Here is a 27,938-nt window from a genome sequence, read left to right on the forward strand (position 1 = left end):
CCTGTAGAACTGATACTAAAAACTTGAAAAACTATGAAAAAGCCAAATGAAAAGCCCCCAGAACTGGGATTAAAACAGTAGTAGCCACTGTTTCTTTGTTTTGCCACTTTTTTTTGTTTGATACCATCTGAAAAGCCAGTCTTCATCCCCCAGATCTGAGACCAAAACACTGTTTTAAGCCATCAAAAAGCAAGCATTGAGCACCCAGAATTAGGACCAAAAAACACTTGTTTTATCCCAACAGAAAGCCAGCGTAGAGCCCGCTGAACTGGGACTAAAAACCACCACTTTTTAAACCAAAAAGCCAGCATTGAGCACCCAGAATTAAGACTAAGAAACACTTGTTTGATACCACCAGAACATCAGTTTAGTTTGTCTTTTCTCTTACACTCTTTTCTTACATTGGTTTCACTGCATGCACCACCACAGTATTGCGGTGTTAATGCATGATTGTGCTTTGATGAAATCACATCTCAAAAAGGGATCATGATGCTGCGTTGGTTGCACAACAGTAAAAGTTCTGTGAGCACATTTTTCTGTGGATAGATAAAAGACTGAATATATGAAGCTACCCTGGTGTCCTCCCAGAGCAGGGGTATATAGGTATTTAGAAGAAAGTGGATCAGTGTCTCTGCTCGTTTGAAGGCGCCATCTCAGTGCATGGTAATCTGAGTGAACTCCCAGAGGACCGACAAGAAAGAGGAAACTGCCAGGGCAGATGATGCCATCAGGAGAAGTGTGGCACCAAAGCTTATTTGAGTGTGTCTGTATTGTTCACAGTCAGTTTTGCTTACAGGGCTGAAGAAAAAGAAAAAGCTAACTCGACGCCTCATACAGCGAAATATGAAAAGCTGTTCCTTATCTTAGTCTAACTGAAATACCCCAAATCAAAATAACACCGCACAAAACCTGTTCACCTTCAGGGCAGATCTGCTCTTTCACATTTGCATCAGAGAATGCCAGTCGTTCATTGCTCAACAGCTCAAAGGGAGAACGACGTAGAGGAAGAGAGCCAGGGAACAAGAATTGCTCAATGCAAAAGTGCATATATCCACATACACTATGACTACTGTAGCAGTAAATAGAAGCAAGCCCAAGGCTGGCTTTATATGATGAAACTTTCCTACAACTAGCTGCAGATTGCATGCAGTCTTATGTGCAATCTTAGAGGGTAGTATGAAATCTTACGAGATAATCATGCATGCATCACATTTGATTATTATGGCTGACTGTCAAACAAGTTTAGGTGTATTGCTGAAGGCTTCACAGTTAGAGATTCAGTGACTCAAATTTGAGTTGCATTTTAGTTGCATGCTGACTAGTTTGCAACTCTGCCCAGACAAAGTTAGTGATTGACTTGCAACTCCACTTGAACTTGCCCATAATTGACTGACAACTCCACTAGTTTTGTTTCTGACCCAATGGCTACAACTTTGCCTGCCGATTTTGCTATTGTTATGTGAAGTCATTAACTGTGATGCCATTCTCTTACTTCTCTCAGCGGTTTCAGGTGTGGTAGATGTTCAGATAATCAGTGTATTAGTATTACCATTGATTAGAAAACTCTCAATCTAATGGATATAGCTTGTGCTATATATGCTGTATACACATTACATCACAGCACCTCAGAGACTCAAGAGAATTGAGACCTGACTTGGACTTGCCATATCAGAGACTTGACTTGTATCAGAGACTTGACTCAGACTCGCACCTGAGGGACACAAGGATTGACTTAGGCTTGCACCTCAGAACAGACTCATGCTTCAGAGACTTGAGGCTTGACTAAGACTCACAACTCGGAGACTTGAGACTTGTCTGAGACTCATGTTTCAGAGACTTGGGACTTGAATCAGAGTTGCACCTCAGAAACTCAAGGTTTGACTCAGATTTGCATATCAAAAACTTGAGACTTGATTCGGACTTGCATATTGGAGAATTGCCTTGAACTCCCACCTCAGAGAATTGAGGCTTGGCTCAGATTTGCATATCAGAGACTTGAGACTTGACTCGGACTTGCATATAGGAAACTTGCCTTGAACTCCCACCTCAGAGAATTGAGGCATGACTCAAACTGCATATCAGAGCCTCAAGGCTTGACTTATGCTTCAGAGACTTGAGACTTAACTCAGACTCATACCTCGAAGATTTAAGACTTCACTCGGACTTGCACCTCGGAGACTCGAGACTTGACTCAGATTAACATATCAGAGACTTGAGAATTGGACTTGCAAATTGGAGACTTGGCTTGGACTCCTCAGAGAATCGAGACTTGACTTAAACTGGGGTTACACTACACGACTTTTACCCTAAATTTAGCCCAAATTCTCAGTCGGACTGAGTCTGTGCTGATTGGCTCTAGTTAGCAGATTTTCAAACAGAGACAATGCTTAGGAGAGAAAATCGAGCAGTAAACCAGGGACACAGACTGATTTTTTGCCTCTCAATCGAGTTTCAGATCAGTCTAATTATGTATGAGACTTGACTCCGACTTGCACCACAGAGACTCAAAGCTTCAATCTGACTTGCATAAAGTGACTTATGAACGTTTGTGCTTTACGTTAATTGAAGTTTAGTTTGATCTAAGTTTTAGACAACTACAGTTGCATGAAAGTTTTACCATGTCAAGTCAGCCTAAAGGAAACAGCACAACCTTGTGCATTCACATCAAATCACACACAACAAACGCTTGTGTAATTCCCAGCAGGAGTTCTCATGTGCTCTGTTGGCTGATGCCAGGCTGTTTCATTTACCCTGGCTGGCCTGGGCTGGGCTTGGCATGCAGACCAGAGAGGGTAGGGTCAGAAGGATCTGCAGCACAAGCTGTGCTGCTTTCTAGAGAGAGAGGATGCAGCACTGTGCCACTTTGTAAATGTCCATATCACACTGAAATGTACTGTGTGTCACACAATGTAAAGGACAACAGGCGTTTTTTTTCAAATTGTGTGAAAAAATGAAAAATTTTATATTTCAGTGTTAGAAAACATGTTTTTAACAGAAAATTACACAGAAGCATCAACAACTAAATATATTATTTTTTCAGTATTTAATTTTTTTTTGTGCTTGTCTTTATTACAACTGCCATTCCTTTCATGCGACTTTTTCTTAGTTTTTCAAACAAAATATGCCCCAAAAATATCTCCAAAGTTCAGTCTTAAAAGTTTGTTGCGTTTTCTGCATCCCACAATCCAAGTAATCCCACATTCAGGGATGTTGAGGTCTGTTGTTCTGAAAACACCATGCATCTGAAATAAAAACTGATTCTGAGTGAGCGTGAGAGAGTGAGGGAGAGTGAGGGAGACGGGCCAAGAAAAAAGAGAGTGTAGGAGAGAGAACGAAAGATGAAAGAACCCAAGATGAGAGAGAGTGAAAAAGAGCAAAAGGACTGTGTGAGAGAGAGAAAGAGAGAGATTGAGCTGTGAGAGCTTGGCAGAGGGAAGTCAAACTGGGTGCAGTGGGCAGACGCAGACTTATACTCTACTTAATGTAGCAGCTCCAGTTTCCTGAACAGCAGCAGCTCTGCATGTGTCTGTGTTCATGTGAGCTTGCATTGCATTAACCCTGTTTCAGTGCTGTGCAGAAGGAGCAGTAGAGATTCTGAGACTGACTTCTTCCTGGTGTAAGAAGACAGGAAGTGAAAGTGATGTAGATTAATGGTGACAAGATTTTGGCAATGGCAGTTTACGCGACCGCGGCTACAGTCTCTGACAGGCGGATTGATGGGCCTGCTGCTAAACACAAGCCTTACCAGCACCTGCTTCTGTTTAAAGTCTCTAGTGGCAAGATGCAGGCAATTATCAGCTGGTACACAATACCACTTTCTAACATAGTTCTCAGTTCTTTCCTATTTAAGAACAGTGACAGATAAGAACGGTGTAACGTGCAACCAGTATGCCATCCAGGGTATATGCTTTATAGATGTGTGTATATGTAAATATATATATATATATATATATATATATATATATGCTAGTATGAGCTTTATGCTTGCTTTTCAACACAGTGACCTTGTGTGTATCTCTGCAGCCATATATCCAGTTATTGAATTGCTTATAGCCAGCAATTCCAATCAATGGCAGGAAATTTGCCCACTCAGACTGTTTTGGCTAGTTATCAGCCGGATATTAATGTCCACTTGTTGTCTGTGTTATCAAGACACAGATAGTAAATGGAAATAATCAGTGAGAGTGTCTCCATGCCAACTTGCAGCCATAAATTAGCACAGTTAGCTCTTTTAGTAAGGTAAGGCAAAGGCTAATCAAACCAATGATAGACAAAAGAAAGAGAAAGGACATAAAAACGCTAATAACAGCACAGATTTTTATCTCCCTTTATCTATAAAGCATAGTACCAATGCACCATGTTGGAGTAGGCTGTTGGGAGAGTCGGGGGAATTCCTGGTGGGCCGGTAGCATTTTGGGCCAACCACTTTGAGCCAATGTATAAATGCACAAATATAAGCACAAAAACGCTTAGACAAACCATAAATGTTACATCCAAATGTATATCTGTAGTAATTTAGGGGCTAAACCAGCAGCCCCCACCTCAAGTAGCGAGGCCCAAGTTTTGAGTCTTACACAGAGGAAAGAAATTAGGTGATGCTGAAGTTACTTCTTTTTCTCATTTCATAGAGGGTCCTAGAGGGTGTTCTTGGTCTAGCCAACTGTTGCAAAGGATTTTTTCCTCAACAGGGAAAAATTCTTCTGTCATCAACCACAGTTATTTTCTATGGCCTTCCCAGTCTTTTGGTGTTTCTGGGTTTACCAGTGCATTCTTCATTTTAAGAATGTCCTACATAGTTGATTAATGTTTTTGTGATCTCTCTGATGGGTTTGTTTTGATTATTCAGTCTAATGAAGGCTTCGCTGTAATAGGACTGTAATTCTGATTGCATAAGCCACAGTTCAAATCAACTCTAGACATTTTATTTGCTTACTTATATGATCAAATAATGATGGAATAACACACACGGAACAGCTAAACAGCCAACTGTCGAATTACTTTTGACTTCCTACAAACGGGGGTATATGAAAATACATATATCATTCTCTTGATTCAGATGTGCATACTCTCAAATTTTGGAAAAGTTGGAAATCTGCACTTAGAGCTCATTATTGCATTTCAGCTACATGATGCTGTTGTGGACAGCTAAAATAACAGTAATTTTGTTTGTTAAAATAACAGGAATTTTGTTGTATGTTATCTGCATTTTGTTTCATGAAACTTTTTTCACGAATTTGAGTCAGTTGTAAAGTATATTTCAGGAGGCTTTAATTTGAAATTTAGTTTGGTGCTAAGGATTAAAGTTGTGTGAAGGTTTCACCATATAAGGGGTTAACTGTACCTGTTTGTGTCCACTTTGACAGTAAGCTTTAGGACAGCATAAGGCAATGAGACACACTTGTTCAGTTGCAAGTACCAGGTTTTGTGAAACACATAGTAAGCAAGGATTGATAGTCTGGAAAAGTACCTGGCAAAATCCAATTATCTGCATTTCTCCTGGTACCACTTCCACTCTACCACTGGATTATACATTACTGCATAAAAGAGATGTGAGAGAGAGACTGAGAGATCATATTAGACAAATAAATAAGACATTTCAAGTGCAAGGAAGAGCTTAACCGCAATGAGCACGAGGGAGGAAGAACAAGCAGTTCTGGTTCATAAAGGCTGTGTTGAATTCTCGCTTGTCCTCCCTCCAGGCTGTGACTCCAGTTCTAGGAACCAGCTTGGAGAAGTGCTTCTGGGGAGGGAGTATGTCTAGCTTTCTTTTTCATTTCCTGCTCTGTTCTGTCCTACATTGCCCCGCCAGCCCTATAAATACCGCCCTCTTCCTCTGTGTGCGCGGACGGACCCTTCGCTCTCAGGGTGACTATTGTACGCCCTCTGTCTCGTCTTTGTTCATCGGTTTTATTTATGGATCAGCCCTTTGAGGACTCGTTTCTGAGGGTCAATAATGCCCACAATTGTTTTCGCAGATGGAGCCTGACGCAGGAGTCCAAATTTAGTAACCTGCGTGAGTGGGAGTTAATACCGCCAAGCTTGTCTGGCAAGTTAAATTATGCTTTGTTATCGGGACACCTGCCACAGGCAGGATTCCATTTTTTTCTGTGCAGCATAAACAGGGGGAATTGAGTGTAGCCAGCTGAGTGAAACCACTCTAGAGCACGCTCAAGCCAAGTGAAGCCAAGCGTCTGTTTTTGAGCTCAGAACATACTGTGCATGAAGCATGTTGTGCGGCCTTTATTTTTTCCAAGGGAAGGCCATGGAGAAGGCTCTTGTTAGGAGGAAAGGGACAATGACGCTGTCCTGCAGCCCATCTGCAACAGCATCGGGGTTCTTTGACTCATTTGGGACCACAATAGCAGAGTTTGGTGCACCTGGACCTTGAAGTGCATTGCACAATTCAAAAAAGTAGCTCCAGCCATATTGAAGTCGTTCTCTGTCCATATTTATAGGTAACAGCATTTCATATAGTGTCAGAAACCACATAAGCAAGTCTACTTCACACGTTCTGAAGCAGTCGTGATGATCGAGGCATGCGGTTTCTATGATGCAGATTGATTGGGTAAAAGCTTCCATTACCTCTTTGCTACAGTAGCCTCGTGACTCCAGTCGAAAACTTCACACACGTTGTCTTGGTTGTTAAATCACATTTTGGCCACAGTGGAAATTGCGTACGTTTGTTTTTTCACTGAACTATCGCTTTAAATCTTACCATTCTTTGGTTTGAGGTCAGCTTCCCACAGTGGCCTCTGGCTGCCAATCAGTAACCCAAGCTATTCAAATGCCTATCCAGTGAGTGACGTAAGACGACAAACTGCTCTCTCCTGGTTCGTCTACTTCCCAAGCAGTCCTGTGTAAGCTGGGGGTGCCTAAAGGTGGCCTGTGAGTGTCTTTAATTTTCCTCACCAGAAAGTCATCCTAACATCCCCATTCACCCATTTAGAGAAATATAAAATAAAAGTATTTTAATAACAAAATTGCATTAGTGGCCACGCCTGATCGAAACTTTTTGGAGTAGCCTCTTTCTGTAGACACCTTAGTGGACATTGCGCCAGTGGAATGGAAATCGACTCGGATGTTTATAATTAATCAAGTGCAAATGCCCCCATTATCATTGAGCATGAGCTGTAAGTTGTGAATGCATTATAATTCGTAACTCTGTTTCTGAGAATTTCCGTTTTGGCATCCATACAGAGGTTTGCCTGACGGATCATTAATATGTATTACCTCATTTACATATTGATATTGATTGGCTATTGCCTAGGACAATAGTGAAAATAGAGCAGCATTAAAAATACACCAGCACGGCAACTTTTTTAGTAGGTCTTATTTATCATGCTGCACATTTTGTAAATGCTGTGTAAAATGAACAAGGATGCACAGGTAAGCTGATAAGCTTATCTTTGGGAGAGAAGAGAATACAAGAAAGATGCCAGAAATGGCCTTTTAATATAAAATTACAACTTTTTTGTTGCCACCGATACTTCATAAGATTAGCGTTATTGATAAAGATATCAGCGCCAGGCTAGTCATGCTGCTGGCATGCTTTCACAGTCCATATCTGTAATGACACTGAATGTTATCTGGAGCACGAGTTCATTTGCAAGTGCAAACTCACTGCGGTACTCACAGCTGAGAACAATGCAGCATAGAGCAGTCACACCTTTCACATGTGTAATTGAACGTATGCAGAACTCCGCTGTTTTTGGATGCTCTGTTTTATGTTAAAGCAGCCCGAGATGTGAGCGCTAAATACGATGGTGCCTGTTTTTGCATCCCTGTTTTGATAGGCTTTGAGGTTTTGAGGTTTTGTTGAGGAAGTGTGATTCACCTTAGCTCCCACCCCCTGGGAGGCATTAAAAACATGAAACACAAGCACACACACACTCAACCTAATGGACGTTTGGAGAGCGTGTTCAAAAATACAAGGCTGCTCCTTTGATCTGTGGTTAATGGATCTGTTGGGCTGCCTCACAGGAATGCACAAGCGAGCATCAGCGTGAGAGAAAGCAAGAATAGGAGAGAGATTTGGCCACAGAAACTAACACACCTCCCTCTTGGGCCTCACTTGAGTGCTTTCTGGTCTATTTGTAATACATGTAATAGATTCTCTTCCTCTGTATAAATAAATGGGAGTGTAGATGTGTATTGCAGGGCTGCAATGCTAAAGTTGATTAGTTGTCGCACACTAATGGAAAAACGCGCCATCATCTTAAAAATGAAAAAGCTTCATAACAGTGCCCAAAATGTGGCTTGTGGGCCAAATCAAACTGTGCTTATGTTCCAATTTTGGCCTGTGGGCCACACATTCTACAACCCTGTTAAAAAGCATTTCAGAGTGCTTTTTATTTAATTTTTGCAGAAACATTACCCTAACCTCACCCTCTTGCCAATTCAGAGAAACATATTTTCATATACAAACCCAAAAAAGTTAAAAAATAAACGATTGGGGACTGAAGACCACAGTTGATCCAATTTTGAAAGTGGATTTTTTTTGCCATTCTTCAGTTATAGAAGTGTTTAGCTGCCCTTCATTGTCATATTTTGCACTTCATGATGCACCACATTTTCAATAGGAGACCATTCAGGCCAGTCTAGCATCATTGGATGTCCCTGAAAAAGATGGTGACTAAAAGGCAGCATGTGTTGCTGTAAAATGTGTACGTATCTTTCAGCATTAATGGTGTTTTCACAGATGTGCATGTCACTCACTAATAACCCCCCAATACCATGACAGACTCTGGCTTTTGAACTTTAGACTGGTAACAATCTGGATGGTACTTTTATTCTTTGGCCCAGAGAACACAATGTCAATAATTTAACAATCTGAAAGGTTGACTTGTCAGACGACAATATATGTTTCCACCGTGGATCAGTCCATTTGAGATGAGCTTGAATTGACATTGCTTCTGGACGTTGTTCAGTGTGTATAGTACAAGCTTAACTTGCATTTATGGATGTAGCAAAGAACGATGTTTAATAAAACAAAGGTTTGTCAAATTATTCTCGAGCCCATGCAGTGAAATCCATCACAGAAGCATGCTGTTTTTATAATGCAGTACCATCTGAGGGGTCAAAGGTCAGGTTATAGGCATTTGTAGAGGTCTTGGTCTTTATGCACAGAGATTTCTCCAGATTCCCTGAATATTTAGATGGTGTTATGTACTACTGAGGGTAAAATACCTAAAATCCTTGCAATGTCTCGTTGAGGAACATTGTTCTGTTGCATTATTTGCTGACACACTTTTTTGCAAAGTGGCAAGCCGCGACCCGTCCTTGCTCATAAAAGATTTGGCCTTTCCTGCTCTTTTCATACCAAAGCATTATTGTATGACCTGTTTAAGATGTTTTTTGAACATTCCTCAATGCTCCTAGTCTTTGATTGCTCCCAACCTTTTGGGAAGGTTTTTATTGCAGGTATTAATTTCAGAATAAAGTTGAGAAGGTAAAACATTAAATGTCTTTGTGCTGTTTTTGTTTAAACATGAGTCAGAAAGGTTATTTACAAATCACTGCTTTCTATCTGTCTACTGTGCCAACCTTTTTGGAATTGAGTTTGTATGTGTAACTTCTTATTTTTAAGAACTCGATTTGAAACCTACCTACAGCACTCTGCAAAAGTCAGAGATCATCCTTTTCCACTCAAAACAACCATTAAGTACAAGTTATTCTTTTCACAGCATCAGGAAAAAATGCAGAAAACAAGAAATGTGCCAGGATATTTTTCCACACTTCCAAAGTTCAGTCTTACAAGACATTTTCTGCTTTTCCTGATCCGATAATCCCCCAGTGTATTCAGGATGGACTCTGGGGTGGCCAGTCCAGAGAACACCAGGAGCTTCCTTGTTCAATCTGCAGATTTTGTCTGTTTTCTTTTTTTCAGTGAGGGCTTCTTGAGGGAGGGGGAGGGGGGGGGCACATTATAAACTTTATTTTATTCCAAAATTTTTGTTGATGATTGAAGTGTTTACTTACTTGTGGTCAAACTTTTGCAAATGACTGTGATCTTATAATGTCAAGGAAGGCTATACGATATGGACAGAGGACCATATTGTGATTTTATTGCTACATAAACTAAAATGCATTGGTGAAGCACTGGTGATGCGGTTAAAATACTGTGACCAAAATGATTGCCATTTGTTGGAGGTCTTGATTCATCTAGATAACCCCAGAAACTCATCAAGACCATCTATGATTAGTTCACAGTGTTGGTTAGAGGCTCCTTTGCATTATGCATCCTTGTGCCTTAAATACGGCAAAGGCCAACGTCACGTTTACCAAACGGTAGATTGTGCAGCTCTAATATATGGTAAGAACATGGTGCATAATGCCTGAATATGAGTTGAGTTCAGGAGAGCCCAATTAGTGTCATAAGGTGCTAGTGCGGCTGCGACAGCAGTGCATGCTTTAATGAAGACTCTGTCTGATACAGAACAGACCTGGGGGTTGGAGGTGTTCTGGATCTGGTGGGTGAAAAGGAGATTAAAAAACAATCAAATACTGCACTACAAGCTGTCAGCTGTACTAGAATACAGGTCAGAGAGCAGGAGAGGCAGGCAGATACAGAGAAACACAGACAGGCAGAGAAAGACAGACGGTGTTGTTGAAGCCTGAGAGGAAACAAAAGCAGAGATCATCCCAGGACACGATTTGAATACACAGACAAAACACATATTGCCTGTTCTGACATTGAACTGCTTTTCTCTGGATGTTGTGTCACAAATGTGTATCCATAAGGTGCAAGAATTTAAGCTAAACAATGTATCATTTTTGTGATGTAACATTTCGAACATGTGCACACATTTTAGTGCACAGTTTCTAATCACTTACAAGTTTAACATAATGGAAAAAATAAAACATAACATGTTGAATGTGCCATAACTTTTGCACAGGCCACATTTTATGTTGTTCACCAATATGTGAAATTCAGCAAATAAAAAGTTATTGTGCATTAAAAGGTGCAGAAGTAAGTTCTCTGCAGAGGACGATTTCACTTATTTTCACTTAGAAAATTAGAATTAGCAAAATGTCATTTGACTGAGGCGCCTAAACTTTTGCACCCGACTAAATAGTTTTAGAGCTCACTACTGAAAGCAGCCTGTAACATTTTTAACAGAAAAGTTCAAAATAGAACACAGCCTATAATACAAGCTCAAAATAAATAAGACAGTTATTGCATATACATACATACATACATACATCATCTAAACCGCTTATCCTTCTGGGTCGCGGTGGGGTGCTGGAGCCTATACCAGCTGTCATTGGGCGGAAGGCAGGATACACCCTGGACAGGTCGCCAGTCCATCGCAGGGCTATTGCATATATATATATATATATATATATATATATATATATATATATATATATATGTGTATATATATATATATATATATATATACACACGTGCTTTTGTTAATTTTTTAAAAGACAATAAGTTAACACATTCTCTACAGAGAAAAACCCTTTGCACATTTTAATGCTTAATTACTATTTATGTGCTAAATTTAACAAACTGAGGAGGAAAAAACTAAAAATGTGCCCTGTGCAAAAGTTATGACACTACAAAGTGCTGAAAAATGCCTTATTTAATTGCCATATTGGTTCCTTGTAGAGAATCTGTTAACTTATTTTCAGTTATAAAATAAGTAATTTGAGCAGGGGTGTTCAGACTTTTGCATTCAACTGTGTGTATGTGATTTGAGAAGTCTGGTTTCAGACCCTAAAATGCTACAGTTTCCTTTAGGACAAAGATTCTGGCTATCTAACATTGTGTTAGCATTGGCTAACTAGCCAGTTCATTAGGACAAAAGTTAATAGCGGTGTTTGCAGTTAAATATTTTGCACATTTTAAATACATTTCTGTAAAAGAAAAAGCAAATTAACTACTGTTCTGCATAAATTTGCATAAATGTTATCATCTGCCTTCGATGCGTGTTTTGCCCTGCTGAAAGAACCGCACAGATCAGCATGAATTCCATGCTAGTCTGGTACTGGTTTTGCTGGTCACCCAGCAAGGTCATGCTGGTTTACCAGCATACCAGCATCCAAAACACAATTTTGCCACGTGCCTTTCCCCTGGGCCCCAAAACGGCCGCGAGAGCTGGTAGGAATGGGGCACCCGAACCCTGGGTGCAGACAAAACCCCGCAATGACAGTGGGGAGAGGATGATATCCGCGAGGGAGTGGTGCACAGTGCACGAGTCCTAAGCCCCACCTCCTGGGCACCGCCTCTCGTCCTGAGGCAAGGCCACTTTACTATGCCTTACGTTTGATCCCAGTAGCCGAGCCGTGGAGCAGGGCTGGTCATCGGGAGGTAGAGCAACAAGCCCCATTTACCTCTTGGCTCACGCTACCCTGAGAGTTAGCTGATGCGAGCGCCTTTTAAAAAGAGCAGAGAGGGAGCAGAAAGGAACGAGCAGCAGCATGGAACTGACTGACAAGCTGAAAAGCTAGGTTTTGAGTAAAGGACAGAAAAAAGAGCCACATAGAGGTGGCCAGCTTCGAGTTTTGGTTTCGTTTTGTTTATGTTGTGTGTAAAATAAAAATATGCTTACAGCAGACATTTCTACCTGCCTCCAGCGTCCTTCCTGTACCCAGGGTAGAACAGGCTGCTACAACAACATGTGGGTTTTTCTAGCAGGGTTGTGGTGCTTCCTGATGGGAAACACGGTCCTCCAATAAAAGAGAAGCCCATTGGAAAGCTGTGTTACATTTGAACAGTATTAAAAATGGTGGCAGTAACTCTTGACTAAGAGTGTTTTGCCTAAAAATAAAGCTTAAGACAATCAGGTATCTGCAGTAAATGATGAGGAGGCATTAGGTGTGGTGCATGGAGGAGTGCTGGACTGGGCTGTTTTCATAGGCTGTGACATTGTTTCTTCAGGTAGATTTTGGAGTCTTCTGTTGTGCCCACTGCTGTTTCTGTTAACACTGATGGCACTCATTTCTGACACTGAAAAGTGTTTGGTGTAGGTGTGATTCAAAGAGGAGAGTGTTAACATCTGTGTTTTGAGTGGTTGCGCGTTAGAGATTTTACATGCTTGTCCTTGCTTATTACGCCTTGCCATGTGAACACACTTCAAGGTACAATACATTGACTGAATAAAGCAAGAACAACCTGGTAAAGAGTTATTTGAGGCTGCTCAGCTTGTTGGACATCTTGAATCACACTTTCTTTTTAGGAACCTCACTCAGACTGAATACTGTTGTTATCGAGAAACTACAGAAAAAGAACTTCCTGGAGCCAGCACTGTTGCATAACAGTGACATAACCATTCCATAAACATTTAATGGCAAAAATTGTCACTGTCATGAGTTGACAGAAATATTACTAGAACCAGTAATACAAACCCAATTCCAAACAAGTTGGGACAGTGTGTGAAATGCTAATAAAACCAGAAAACTGATTCTGTTAGACCTGTATTAAATTGAAAACAGTTCAAAAACATATTTGATTTATGTAATTGTATGCCCATTCCAAGTATAATAACTGCAACACAGTTTAAAAAAAGTTGGGACAGAAACATGTTTACCACTGTGTTACATCTGCTTTCCTTTTAACAACACTTAATATGATTGGGGACTGAAGACACCAGTTAATTTTGAATTTTTTGCAATTCTTCAGTTATACAAGACTTCAGCCACACGGGGGTCTTCGTTGTCGTATTTTGTACTTCACGATGCACTAAGTTTTCAGTAGGCGACAGGCAGGCCAGCCTTGCGCCCACACTATTCGGTTATACAGCCTGACTGTTGTAACGTGCCGAAAGAGGCTTGGCATTGTCTTGTTGAAACAAGCATGGACGTCCCTGAAAAAGATCTAAAAACAGCATATGTTGCTCCAAAATATGTATATATCTGTTTATCTGTGTTAATGGTGTTTTCACAGACATGCAAGTTACCCACGCCTTGGGCATTTTTACACCCCCATATGACGCCAGACTGCCATTTGAATTTTACGCTGGTAACAATCTGGGTGATCTTTTTGTTCTTTGGCCAAAAGAACAAGATATCCGTTATCTGCATAAACAGTCTGAAAGGTTGTATCGTCAGACCGCAATACATGTCGCCACTGTGCATCAGTCCATTTCAGATGAACTTGAGCCCAGAGAAGTTGGCGGTGTTTTGCATTTTTTGCAATTTAAAAAAAAAAAACTGGACAGAATATCTATTAAAAAGTTCATTGCTTCTCACAAAATGGGAAACCTGTGGCATTGTGCAGGATGCTGTCCACGTTGGAAAAGCAGAACGAGAACAGAGAGCCTCTCCACCACATTCAGGAGAAACCTTATTAGCTCTTTCACTCACCACTCAGATCTCTGTTTGGTACTTAGTTTGAGCTGATTTTGGAGAAAAGAAAAAAGCCAAACAGGCTGAATGTGCAAAAAAGACATTGCTTGCTACTCACAGAACAAGCTAATGTGCAAACAGACCAACACCAGAGACAACTGTGATTGGTCAGAGAGTTCATGTTGGCAGAGGTTGAATGAAATGTTGCATTTTTGCCATCTACAAATTGTGTTCGTAGTGCAAGATATCAGTTTCTTGAATTCAGTTATTGTTGTCCAAATAAATTGCATGAATAAATTGCGCTCTGTGTGTAAAGGCCTTTACAGTGCACTGAAAATCTGCTTGATGGAAGTTGCTTTTATTACAGATTCAATTCTAGAAAAGTGGGGATAGAAGGTAAAATGCAAATTAAAACAGAAAGCAGTGATTTGCTAACTGTCTTTTACAGGTATTTAATTGAAATCAGCAACAAGAAGAAATATTTATTGTTTTACCTTATCAACTTTATTTGTTTTTGTAAATATTCTAATAAGTTGTAAATGCTAATTCCAAATTTAATGCCTGCAACATATCCCTAAAAGGTTTGTCTAATGATCAAATGCACTTTGGAATTTTCCACAGATTAACAGGTGAATACGTAACAGATGATATCATGACAAAGGAGCATTTTTAAAAAAAACATTATTAAAAGATTCAGAGAATCTCTGTGTGTAAAGGGCAAGACTGAAAACCAATTCTGAATGCCCGTAACCGTCAATCCCTCAGATGGCACTGCATAAAAAACAGACACGCCTCTGTAATTAATATAACCGCAAATGCTTGGGAAAACACAGCTAATCGCTACGTCTACAAATAAGGCCTAGCAATACCTTAGCTTCTTCCTGGGAAAACACAGTTAAGTTAAAACGACTCTACTACGCAAAGTGGAAACACTGCCAACTTCTCTGGGTACAGTTTATCTAAAGTTAATTTTCATTTCATTGTTTTTATTAACAGTGTTTACAAACTAAATCAGACTCTTTCATTTAAAAAATTTGAGGAAAACTTGCTGGGATAAGGACGCTTTAGGAGTCTATGTGTGTGTGCACATGTGCATGTGTGTGACAGACAGTTAATGATGTTCACTTTTACTGTCTGAGTTGTTTCCTCTTAACGAGCAGATTAACAGAGGTTTTGACACACACACACACACACACACACACACACACACACACACACACACACACACACACCACACAGCAGAGGAAATGACTTCCTGCCGATATTTACATGCAGTGCCTGATGACTTGCTGTGGGGACAGGCCCTATGGAAATCAACCCCTCAACACAATAACACACACAAACACACACAAACAAATACCACCATCAGACCTGTATAATGACTGTATCATGCCTTTATTTTCTTACTAGTTAAATATGCAGATTATTTGTGGAGCAAAGTTAGTATATGATAGAACTGTCACAATGCACACTTCATTTATTTGATTTCCAGTCAAAATGTCCACTTAGTACACGTTATTTATTTTCAAGAGATATTTCTGAGGAGACATAAGACAGTCTGCTTCCTTGAGGAAGTGCAAAAACAAAAGAAAATGAATGTAACAACAGGAGTTTCCAAAACTGGAGTTCAAAAAAATGCTTAAAAGATACAGAAAAAATGGGAATCGTAACAGCCACCTGCAAGACTGTAGACCACCAGAACTGTCCCCATCATATAAACAGCACACAAAGCTGTCATCATTGAGAGAGAGGAAAAAATCAAGCTGCTTCTGATCTGAAAACATCAACAGGTGTTTCTCTCCGTCCTTCCACTGTGAGAAGACAACTCGCTGACAAATTGCTGTGTGCTGGAAAGGATGTGTAGCTGTTAAGAAGCCCTTACTGAGAAAAGGAAACAGACAAAAAGGAAGATTTGCAAATTGAAGAACCTGCAGGTGTTCTCAGAACAATGGACTGACTACCTCAGAGTCCAGACCTCAACATCACTGAATGTCTTTGGGATCACTTGGATCATGAAAGGCCGAAAATGCAACCAGCTTCTAAGACTGAACTTTGGAGGTGTGGAAGAATGTCCCTGCAGATTTATTAAAAGAACTAAAAGCAAGTCTCCTGGAAAGAAAAACCAAGGCAATAGATAAAAACCCATTACCTCAGAATGTGTAGAATGTATATTTGCATACTTTGTGAAAAAACAAACCAAACTTTAAGTCAAGTCAAGTGGTCTTTATTGTCATTTCACAATATAATTTGCATACATTGAAGCGGTATGTCGTTCTTCAGGCCACATGGTGCAACACACGACAGCAGTACTTTAACCCTTTATCAAGCCAGGTTATATCACACACTTCTATAACCTAAGAGAAGCTCCATTAGTTGGCATTGAAGTCCATGTAGTTAATAAATAATAAGCCTTGAATGTTAAGGGGTTAAGCAGGACTACATACAGTGGAGATATTTGATGTGTGAAATGAGGGCAGAATATACAATAAATACCCCAGATAATAAATACTAGACAGGACAACAAATCAATATCTACAATTGGGCATCATATACATGAAAATACTCACATATACACATGGACTGACATCAAGCAGCATGTTAGTGATGAAGGAACTAGTGCAGACATTGTCACTATGAACTGTACAGAAAGATTGAGGTCTCCTAGCAGATTGAAATAGTTAAAGAATTTAAAGTGCAGGTGTGCAGTGACGGTAAATGGGTGTGTGATCAGTCTGTGGTGGATGTTGGAAGGGGTCTAGATTAGTCTAGGTGTATGTTGGGGTCATCAGTGCATTCAGTGATCTGGCTGCTTCAGGGAGAAAGGTTTTGTGGAGTCTGGTGGTGGTGGAGCAGATACTCTGGTACTTTTTGAATCCATGTGAGGGGTGGGAGGGGTCGTCAACAATGCTGGCGGCCCTGCAGATGTGGTAGGAGGTGTTGATGGTAGGAAAAGACCTATAGAAGATCTTCTCTTGAATGTCTTTATTGAATGTGTTGAAACACAAGGAAATGCAACCAAATTCTATGACTAAACTTCGCTGATGTGGAAAAATATCCCTGCAGGTTTCTTTGCAAAATGTAAACATCTGAAAGCAAGTTATTGGATGAGAATGGAAGATGTGATTAGGCAAAGGGTGGATACACTAATTAATGAAGGGTGCTTTTTGGACAGTACTGTATGTATGTTACAGCAAACCTCTCGTCTCTTGCTGCTACCTCCATCCTACTGAATAAAGTAATGAATTGAATTTACATTAGTTAAAGGTGTGCACCATTTCCACAGGAATTAAACATGCTGTATCAACATAATTGTTGCCAAAAGTAAGACAAATACAAAACTGTGTTGATATGTTTTAATCCTGTAGAAATTATTCACGCATTTAAATGAGATTATTAATTCTACTACATGGTTTTTTTTTTTCAGTGTTTGACGAGTACATGGCTTAAGGATTTCTTCAGTCAATGAGTTTTTGGCCTGTTTTTTTAGTCTTTTCTTTTTTAAGATCTGAGAAATAATTAACCCCTGGAATCCTAGGCTTATTATTCAATTATTGATCTTAAAACCTATTATACACTAACTACTATTAATTATTCAGTAACTGCTACAAAAGCAATACATAACTTATTTAGTTATAAGAGTGAGGGATTGAAATGTGGCCTTAGGTTTAAGGATTCAATATAAAATCACACCATGTTTTTGTCATCACTTCTAATAGTAACTTAGAACAATAATCTGTTTTACTTTATCGTTTCAAGTTCAGTGAACTTAAAAATTCACTGAACTTAAAAGGTTACTTACTTACAAGGGTTGCTTACTTCTTCAGTAAAAACTGAATATTTTTTATTTTTTATTTTTTACATGCTTCAGGCACATCTGGTTCCTATCACTACCACTGTGACCCATTCTGACTCTGATCATCTCTCTAGAATGGAGCATTTTACATTGAACCACTCTGAAAGACTTTTTTTTCATCTTAACGTTTAATTATGCAGAAATTTAGAAAAGTCAATCGAATTCCCTTTTAACTTGTTTCCATTCTCTCTGTGCAGATATTGCTGTGGTGGAGATGACCGATGCTTTCAGGCAGCCATCTCTGTTCTATCACCTGGGAGTGAGGGAGAGTTTCAGCATGGCCAACAACATCATCCTGTACTGTGACTCCAACTCAGACTCACTGCAGTCTCTACAGGTGGCTCAACCCGCACTCACACCCCTTTATTATCTTTTTTTTATATAGCACTTTTCATGCCGGTGGCAGCTCAAAGTGCTTTACAGACAGGTGATAAAGTTAAACAGTGATGTGTTAATTTAGAATATATATATATATATATATATATATATATATATATATACACACCCACACACACACACACACCTTAACAATGCTTTGTTCACAAACTGTCCGCTTCTAGTGCAATACAAAATAAGATGACCAATACAAATCTGCGCGTTTGACTGAATTCCACAGAGCTTTATCTGATAAATAATTATATCATAAAGTAATAAAAACCATGATGTGATCACTGAAGATTCAGGGGATTTTACTGTGCTTACAGCATCACGAGAAAATTATTTTAGACAGTACCCCACCCAGAAAGGCAAAGATCATGTAATGAATCAGACTCTTCACTTTTGAGGTAAACAACACTTTTAAGGCTGGAGTTTTTACTGAATTTTAATTCTGTTTTACACTGTATTCTATTTACCATTGTACATTGTAATGAAATTTATCTAAAATCTCCCCATGCAGTGGTTACTGCAACTTCTAGGTTAAATCTCAATATATTGGTCTGCTTGTTGTGCTTATCTATGGTGTGCATTGGTGTGCTGAAGGCAGTGCCACACTGTAGAAAAGCTTTTGCTTAGTGTGTGTCAGCGCTCAAACCTGCGGCTTCCACCGTTGCACGGCTGTGGTTTCGTTATAATGTTCTATATAAAGCTGGAGTGTTTTAATGGTGTTGTACTGATGCATTAACACCCCAGAATGAGTCATTTTAGCTCCAGCGCCTTCGACTGCGGTGCTCAATGAGGGAAGTGTAGAGAAGGGAAAAATCCCACCAACATTTCTGCCTCCCCTCTCCTGGTTCACACAGACCAGAATTTTTGCGTATTTCGTGAATAGGGAATTTTTATTTGAGTTGCGTTTTCTTTGAAATCGAACATGTTCTATTAAGTCCCAGCCCTTGCTTATGGGTCATGGGAGCTGCAAGAATTGCATAATGTTCATTAACAAAGGATTCTAAGCTGTTGCTTGGATTTATTTGCTTATTTGCTTTAAGCTGCTTCTCAAATTCATACAAATCTGATGTGTTTCTTTTGCAGGAGATTGTGTGCCATAAGAACACTGTGAGTATACACACACACACACACACACAGTCGAAAGATTGGGCACACACTGCCTTCTTTTAAATTATCTCATATTTACTTTTCAATTTAATAAGAAATAATGACAAAAGTTTCATTATCATAAAATAGCAATGTCCTGATACTTCTATATATTTAGCTTATAAGCATCTTCTGCAGTACATAGTATGAAAAGCAAGTTTTGCTTAAATACATTGGTGCAAACTTAAGCGGTGGGGGGGTGCCATAGGGGACATTGACCTTCTAACCCTTGTAACTCAGTTCCAGGGGGAAAGGTGACACTCAAAAACAAGGGGTAGGGTAGAAATAAGAACTGGAATTGGGCCTTATTCAGATGTTCTGTTCCACCTTAAATGGTGCTGCAGTCACATTCTGGCTTCCACACACTATTAAGGTAACTGCTGCATTATTTAAGGTGGGACGGAAAAGTTGAAATAAGAAGCTGGCGAATGCAAAGCCAACTTTAGCCTCGTGAAAAGTGGAAGAAGATAACATCCGTCAGCTCCGGAATTAAAACCTTCGAGCAACAAAGAATTGAGAAAGTTTGAAAATGGTTACTTTTCGAGCTGTGACTACAGTAACAGGTTTCCCCTCGCTACTCATTACGTGAAATGGTGGTAAAACGAGCTGAAACAATAGTCAGCTGTGATCATTTGTTGCTCTGCTTGATATTACGTGGTATAAGTTACAATTTTTTATCGTGTAATCTATAGCTCCTCAAAAATTGGATAACCTTTATGTTTAAGATGGTTTAATCTTAAGTGTATCCCTTTATCACCGGCTCTGCTGCTGTCCTGGTTAAATTTAAGTGGAGTCGGCTCCGTCAACTCTAGCGGCAGGAGTTAAGAGTCAGAGTCGACTCCAGAGTCATGCATCACTAATTCTGTGGTAAGTGTTGTTGGGCTGCTGTTATTCTTAGTTTTTCTGGCTCTGATTTTTCCCCTCTAATCAGTGCCACCTGTCGGTAAGCTTCCACGCCACCAATCAGTGATCTCCTCTAAAATATAAATGGGTGGAATGTGTTTATTAAGCCGTTGAGACATCGAATAGAAATTTGACATAGTTTTGAAATATTGATTTTATGAAATATTTCTGTAGTATTTATTACTGCATTAACTAAAATGACACCAGTCCCACAGGATAAAGCTGTACTGCAGTATTTACACCTCTCTCTCTCGCTCTCTCAGGGCAGCTGGGTAGAGCCGGGTTAGTGAGTTGTTTAGTAGGGCTTTGTGAGGCTATAAGTGGCTTTAGGGGATCAGATGGCTTTGAGCTGCAGGTAGCAGGAAACACACTGTCCTCTCTCTCTCTAACAGCAAGAGTGTGATTCACCCCCCCACCCTGCATCCCTCTCAACCCCCCTCTTTCTGGCTCTTTCCATCTCTCTCTGTCTCTCCGTTCCTGCCACTCTTTACCCTCTCTCTCTCAGCCTCTTTGCACCTTCCTGTTCTGTGCCTTTTCTTTTTTGTTCCTCCTCCTCCAGGCCTCATTTTTCTCCTGCTATCCTCTGTATGACGTCTCTATCGTGACTAAGCCTTATCCTGCCAAAGAAAATGTGTTTCTTCCCTTTCTTTGTTCTTTTGATATATTTTCCTGTTCAGTGGCTTCACTGCAGTTGTCAGGTTTAGCTGTGGAAATTTGCCTTGGAGTAGCAGTGTTTGGCATAGATAGACTGTGATAGGCACAGCTCCAGTTCCAAAGAAGGTGAAAGGTTGGGCTTAGAACATGCCGTGAACTCCTATTAAACCTTAAACTGCTGACCTATTACTCAGTTATTAAGTGTCCGTTGCAATGTGCAACACTATCGTTATCCAATATGTATTCTTCTTCTTTTGCTGAATTTTTGTCTGCCAATTCGTTCCACAGTGTTTGAGATATTGACACTATTACAACTCTGGAATGTTCAGTCTGATCAGGAATGCTGTGCTTGTAAACTTTTTGATTGGACATATAGTTTCCGTACATTGTTAAGTGACATTTTTTTCTCATGAGAATGAATGGGGGCAGAAGTTTGTGCACCCAGTTTAAATCACAATGACACAAATTCATTAGAAACACCCAATTAATCATACGAGATCTCGTAGCAACCACCAGCAACCATCTAGCAACCACCTGAAATATCATAGCAGCAACCTAGCAACCCCAGGTAACCCCAGGGATATGATGGCAAAGACCTAGCAACATCCTAGCAACCACCTGGTAATCCAGAGCAACCACCAAGCAACACCATAGCAACCATGTGGGATACCATCACAAAAACCTAGCAATACCTAACCATAGCAACTATCTAACAACACTTTAGCATCCAGTTGGGATACCTAGCAATACCTTAGGAACCACCGGGAATTCCATAGCAACCACCTAGCAACAATTAGCAACCAACCACTGTTGTGCCTTTCCATGTACGTTTACACTGTTCGTACCTTGATGAATGAAAAATGCAACCACCTAACAACACCGAGCAACCACCTTAGCATCCAGTTGGGATACCTAACAATACTTTAGCAACCACCAGGAATTCTATAGCAACCACCTAGCAACACCTTAGCAGCCAACCACTGTTGTACTTTGCATGTATGTTTACACTGTTCGTACCTTGATGAATGAAAAACAAAACCACCTAACAACACCTTAGCATCCAGTTTGGATACATAGCAATACCTTAGCAACTTTAGCACCGCTCATTGTTTAACACTGTTAAAGTCTCAAAATATTCCAAACACTCTGCAATTCCAGGCTAAAGCCCAGCTACAGCATGTATATCGTATGTGTCTATGATAGAATCCACAGTTGTAGCCTTTTCTTTCAAATACAGCTTTTAAATGGATTTTAAAGTGATATCTTCAGCACTTCTGGCAGACTACCATGGACTGTATTTATGATATGTATGATATAGGCCCTCATTGGTTGGAACACGCAGCCACGGTTTCTCTCAAATAAGACAAATGTGACTAATCAAAACAAAACTTTCCATCAGTTTAAACCATAATAAAATACATACAATCACAAATGTGGTATGAAGTTAAGAATCTGCATTTTTTGCCAGAAGTTTAAGTGAACTAATAGTGAGGAATAACTTATAAAGTACAGTGTAAAATCAGAAACCACCTTTTGTTCATTTAATTTCCAGACAAAACAGCTGTTAAGTACAGGTCAAGGATATTTTCCCACGAAAGTTTTCTCCAAAGTTCAGTCTTAGAAGTTGGTTGCATTTTCTCCTTTCACCAAATAATCCCGAATGATATTGAAGCCAGGTTACGTGTAACTTCTTATTTTTAAAAACTTGATTTGAAAACTGCCTACAGTGCTCTGCAAAAGTAAGAGATCATCCTTTTCTGCTCAGAACAGCTATTAAGTACAGACTTAATAAGATGGTTCTTCTTTAGCAAAGAAAATGGTTCTATATGGAACCATGTACACTCAAAGAACCCTTTGCATGATTAAAGGGTCAGATTGCAGAGTTTTTTTGAAAACGGTTCTATATAACACCAAAATAGGTTCTGCTATTGTTACGATTTCAAGCCTGTAACAATAGAAGAACCCTTTTTGGTGCTATGTAGAACCATATACAACACATTCTCCATCAGTCTGAAGAACCATTTCACCATAAAAATGTCCATTTAATCATGCAAAGGATTTGTTGAGTGTTCATGGTTCTATACAAAACCATTTTCTTTACTAAAGAACCTTTGAAGAACCATCTTTTTTAGGAGTATCAAATTTATTAATTTTGCCACATCAGGAAAAAAAGCAACAAATCTGCAGGGATATTTTCTCACACTTGCAAAGATCATTCTTAGAAGTTGGTTGCATTTTCTTCTTCTCACGATCCAAATAATCCGCTAACCTATTCAGTGACAGACTCTGTGCTGGTCAGTCCGTTGTTCTGAGAACAACACCAGCTTCTTTTTTTTGCTTTTCAACTTTTGTTCTTACTTTCTCCTTCCTATGCAAGTGGATTATCTTACACTTCCTCAGAAATATCTCATGGAAAATGAGTAAATTCTTTACTGTTTTGACAGGAAATGAAATAAATGAAAGTTGATGTTTATACAGTACAGCATTGGCTTTTTCAACTTCTGAGGGTTAAAGCACTGATTCCAGATTTATGACAAATGTATTTTCAGATTGGCTGCTTTCTAAATCTGTCACTGAATGACATCTTACATATACATGCACATACACTCTCTCTCTCTCTCTCTCTCTCTCTCTCTCTCTCTCTCTCTCTCTCTCTCTCTGTCTACCTCTCTGCTTGTCCCTGATGTTCTAAAATATAAATGAGCTTCTGGTATGGCATCAGGTGATGCAGCTAAGTATAGGTCTCATGAGACGGGAGAATACATACACTCTCGGAAAAAAAAGGTACTAGACTGTCATTGGAGCGATACCCCTCTTGTCACTGGGGTGGTACCTTCAAGGGTACCTTTAATTAGGAGAAATAAGTTCATTGTGTTCCATTGACTCCACACACCCTGTCTTAACTCTCTTTATTGTTCTGTTTTAAAACATTCAGTTATGAAAAGGTACAAATATGTACTTTTCCCCTGGGGAAACTTATTTAAGGTGCACAGTTGGACCTTAAAACCACTGTTGTACCTTTGAGGGAACATTTACATTGTTTGTACCTTGAAAGAAAAGCGTACCTGTGCAGTGCACTCTTTAAAAAGATGGTGCTTCAAGGGTTCTCAAGGAAAAGCTGCATGAATATGCTATGGATGGTTCTATATGGAAGCTTTTTGAAAAGGGTTCTATATAGCACCCAAATGGGTTATTCTGTTGTTACAAGCTTGACATTGTAACAATAGAGGAACGCATTTGGGTGCTGAGTAGAACCATTTTCGAACTGGTTCTATATAGAACCATTAAAAGAATCCTGTGCATGATTAAAGGGTTCTTTGCATCATGAAGGGGTTTCTCACATTGTTGGAAAACGTGAATGAATGTGCTATAGATGCTTCTATATGGAACCTTTTTGAAAAGGGTTCTATATAGCACCCAAAAGGGTTCTTCTGTCATTACAAGCTTGACACCATAAGAATAGAAGAACGCTTTTGGGTACTATGTAGAACCATTTTCAGAACCATAGAACCATGAACATTCAAAGAACCTTTTGCATGATTTAAGGGTTCTTTGCATCATGAAAGCATTCTTCAGATTGATGAAAAAATGTGCATGAATGTGCTATAGATGGTTCTATATAGAATATTTTTGAAAAGGGTTCTATGTAGCACCCAAAAGTGTTCTTCTGTTGTTACAAGCTTGACACCATAACAATAGAATGACCCTTTTGGTTGCTATATAGAACTATTTTTAAAAAGGTTCTATACAGAACCATCTACAGCACATTTTACATCAATCTGAAGAACGCTTTCATGATGCAAAGAACCCTTCAATCATGCAGAGAGTTCTTTGAGTGTTCATAGTTCCACATAAAACCACTTTCTTTACTAAAGAACCCTTGAAGCACCATCTTCTGTAAGAGTGTACCTTTTTTTCTCACAGTGTAGAGCAGATCAGAGAGTACATGTTGTACTGGAGGCCTCTGGTGCTGAAATGCTCTCTGGCTGTCAGTACTGTTTCCTGACTGTGATGTTTGAGTTATTGCCTGTATCTCTCTTTCTTCCCTCCCCTTTCCCTCCATATCTCTGTAAACTGAAGCACATGGGTTCCTTCATGCTGTCAACCCTGTTGTATCTTTTGTCTTCATAGACTTGCTTAGTCATGTTCACTCAGCATTACACGATGTTCCTTCGTTCAGCATTGCATGCTGTTCCTTCTAATGCCTAACGTATTATTCCCCCTTGTTCAATTCAGTTAAATCAATATGGGTACAGTTCAATAAAGCTTCAGTGCCGTGTGTGCTAGAATACCGCTGTCTGTCTAAAGCTTGGCTTTAATACAAATGTGCATGTTTGCTTTGTTGGTTTGCTAAGTAATCATGAAGCAGGTTTCCAAGGAAGAGATTATGATGTGTAAGTAAAAAAAAAAAAGAAAAAAAGAGGTAAAATATTATTAATTAATTTACATTAAAAGTTAAGAATGTTTACCTTCTCCTGTTAAGTTACATTTTGGAGATACAAGATTTTGTTCAGACACTGACGATACGCAGGTTTAAGGCCTAGGTCAGGGGACGGCAACCCAAATGTTAAGAAGAGCCATTTTGTCCTTTCAACAAAAATCAAACCACCTTGGGAGCCACAACATTTTATGTCCATTTTACCATCTTGGCTGTAAATATGTCTCAGTATGTGCTGATGTACTAGATCAGGCTAAAAAATATAAACGGAAACGCAAACTTTGCTCTGCTTTAAGCTTTAACTCCGCTAAAGCTGCTTTTCTCGCAAGTCTGGCCTCAGAAGTAGAAAAGCTTCTTGTAAAATGTCTCTCAACGTTCGACTTTTTATGAGCTGGCTTGCGACCTTTTATTGTTTGACAGTTTCTCATTTAAACGCAGATTAAACGTACCAGAAAACCAGCTGGAGTGATTATAAATGCGAATAAGTCCGTTCTCCAAATTATCAATGTTCATCTTCAGTCTTTCTTTTTGCCATTTCGTTGGTGTTCGCTAGATGAGATTGTTGTTGTTGCTATGGTGACCAGCAGTCTGTGCCAAGCTTCAGCGTTGAAGGGTGAATTAGCAGTTATACATTAACTCCAGCATTTAAGACAGATTAGTGTTAAAACTGTGTTGAACGATCAGCAGAGCTTTATTTCACTGCGAAGGAGGATTATTTTATTTTTACCTAAAAATCTAATTCTGGTGTGGAGCCGCAACAGGGCAGTAAAAGAGCTGCTTTGCCTTGTAATAGGGGTTCAATGGACTAGTCAACTAGTCAACTCATAAATCCACTAGTTGGCGCTGTGGACAGCAATCAACTAATTGAGGACATTTCTTGAAATACAGTGGTGGTAAAAACTGTAGTGAACAGGCAGGAGGAGAGAACTGAATGAGTTTTTCTGCTAAACATGAAACCCAAAAGCACTTTATTTGTGTGGAAATAAAGCCAGACTGAGTATATTTTGAGAACTGCCAGCTATGAAGGGAAAGGGCCACTTGATTAATATGCAGAATGACCAGTCACAGGCCATTGAGCATGACGTCTGCGCAAGAAAAACAAACTTGCGCATAGGCAAGAAAAATAACTTGTGGTTAGCTAGAGTCAGACTGGAACAATCACAAAGACCACATTAATGAACGTAGGAGGATTTACATGCATCACTTTGTATTGGCTGCATTTTATTGATGCACTGTATATTGGGGACAGATAAATCAGCAGACAGATTTCCTAAATGGGCAGATCTTTGGTGATTTGCTGTAAGTATAGCTCTTTTGGGCTGGGTGAAAATGAATGCGCTTATGTAAAATATGGACATGATATTTAAATAAGTTGACATCTGTTGTTTTTAGTTGTTTTTCTAGACCTCTAGACCAGCCCCTTCAATAATGGAGTGTATTGAGTTGGGGATCCTTTACAAAGCATCACTAAAGACACTATGATGAACATGAAGCTGAGTGCTGAAGCTAAATATACCTGAAGTATCAGCACATGGCTATAGGGGTTCATGAAGCCTGTGCATGTGTTTTTTTCTTAACTAATTTCAGAACAGTTCAAGGTGTCCTCAGTGAGGGTGTGAATCTGTGACCTTTCATTGATTTGATTCAGTTGTGATTCAGTGATTCAGTTCTAGTAGTGGAATATATATATATATATTTTTTTTTTTTGCAAGGCGTGCAAAACTTGATCTCTCTCTCTCTCTCTCTCTCTCTCTCTCTCTCTCTCTCTCTCTCTTTCTTTCTTTCTTTCTCTCTCTCTCTGTCTCTCTCTTTATCTCTCTCTCTTTCTCTCTCTCTCTCTCTCTCTCTCTCTCTCTCTCTCTCTCTCTTTCTTTCTTTCTTTCTTTCTTTCTTTCTTTCTTTCTCTCTCTCTCTCTGTCTCTCTCTTTATCTCTATCTCTCTCTCTTTCTCTCTCTTACCAGACGTGTGCGGCTAACTACCTGTTCATCCCATACATGGTGACCCCTCAGAATAAGGTGTACTGCTGTGAGAGCAGTCTGATGAAGGGGCTCAGCGAGCTGATGCAGCCCAGCTTTGAGGCTCTGCTCGGACCCATCTGCATGCCCCTGCTGGACCGCCTCGTCCAGATCCTCACTGTAACGCAGACCAGCTCCTGGTGAGGACGCAACAATATTCTCAGCTCTCTCAGCTCTTTCTTTCTCTCTCTTTCTCTCGCTTTCTTTCTCGCTCTCTCTCTCTGTTTTCCTTTCCAGCTGATCTCTCTC

General features: G+C 39.7%; 1 protein-coding gene across 1 annotated transcript in view; it reads left to right on the plus strand.

The window, feature by feature from the left end:
- LOC118815947 (mitogen-activated protein kinase kinase kinase 5-like) overlaps positions 1-27,829 on the plus strand; it is a gene marked incomplete at its 3' end in the record, with an annotated part of 38,159 nt that extends 10,330 nt beyond the window's left edge. The window contains 3 exon segments of the mRNA XM_036582391.1: positions 18,343-18,482; positions 19,616-19,639; positions 27,636-27,829. Coding sequence (XP_036438284.1) covers positions 18,343-18,482; positions 19,616-19,639; positions 27,636-27,829 — 358 coding nt within the window.
- Positions 27,830-27,938: the final 109 nt, after the last annotated feature.

Source organism: Colossoma macropomum, unplaced genomic scaffold (genome assembly GCF_904425465.1).
Source record: "Colossoma macropomum unplaced genomic scaffold, Colossoma_macropomum, whole genome shotgun sequence".
Lineage (NCBI taxonomy): Eukaryota > Metazoa > Chordata > Actinopteri > Characiformes > Serrasalmidae > Colossoma > Colossoma macropomum.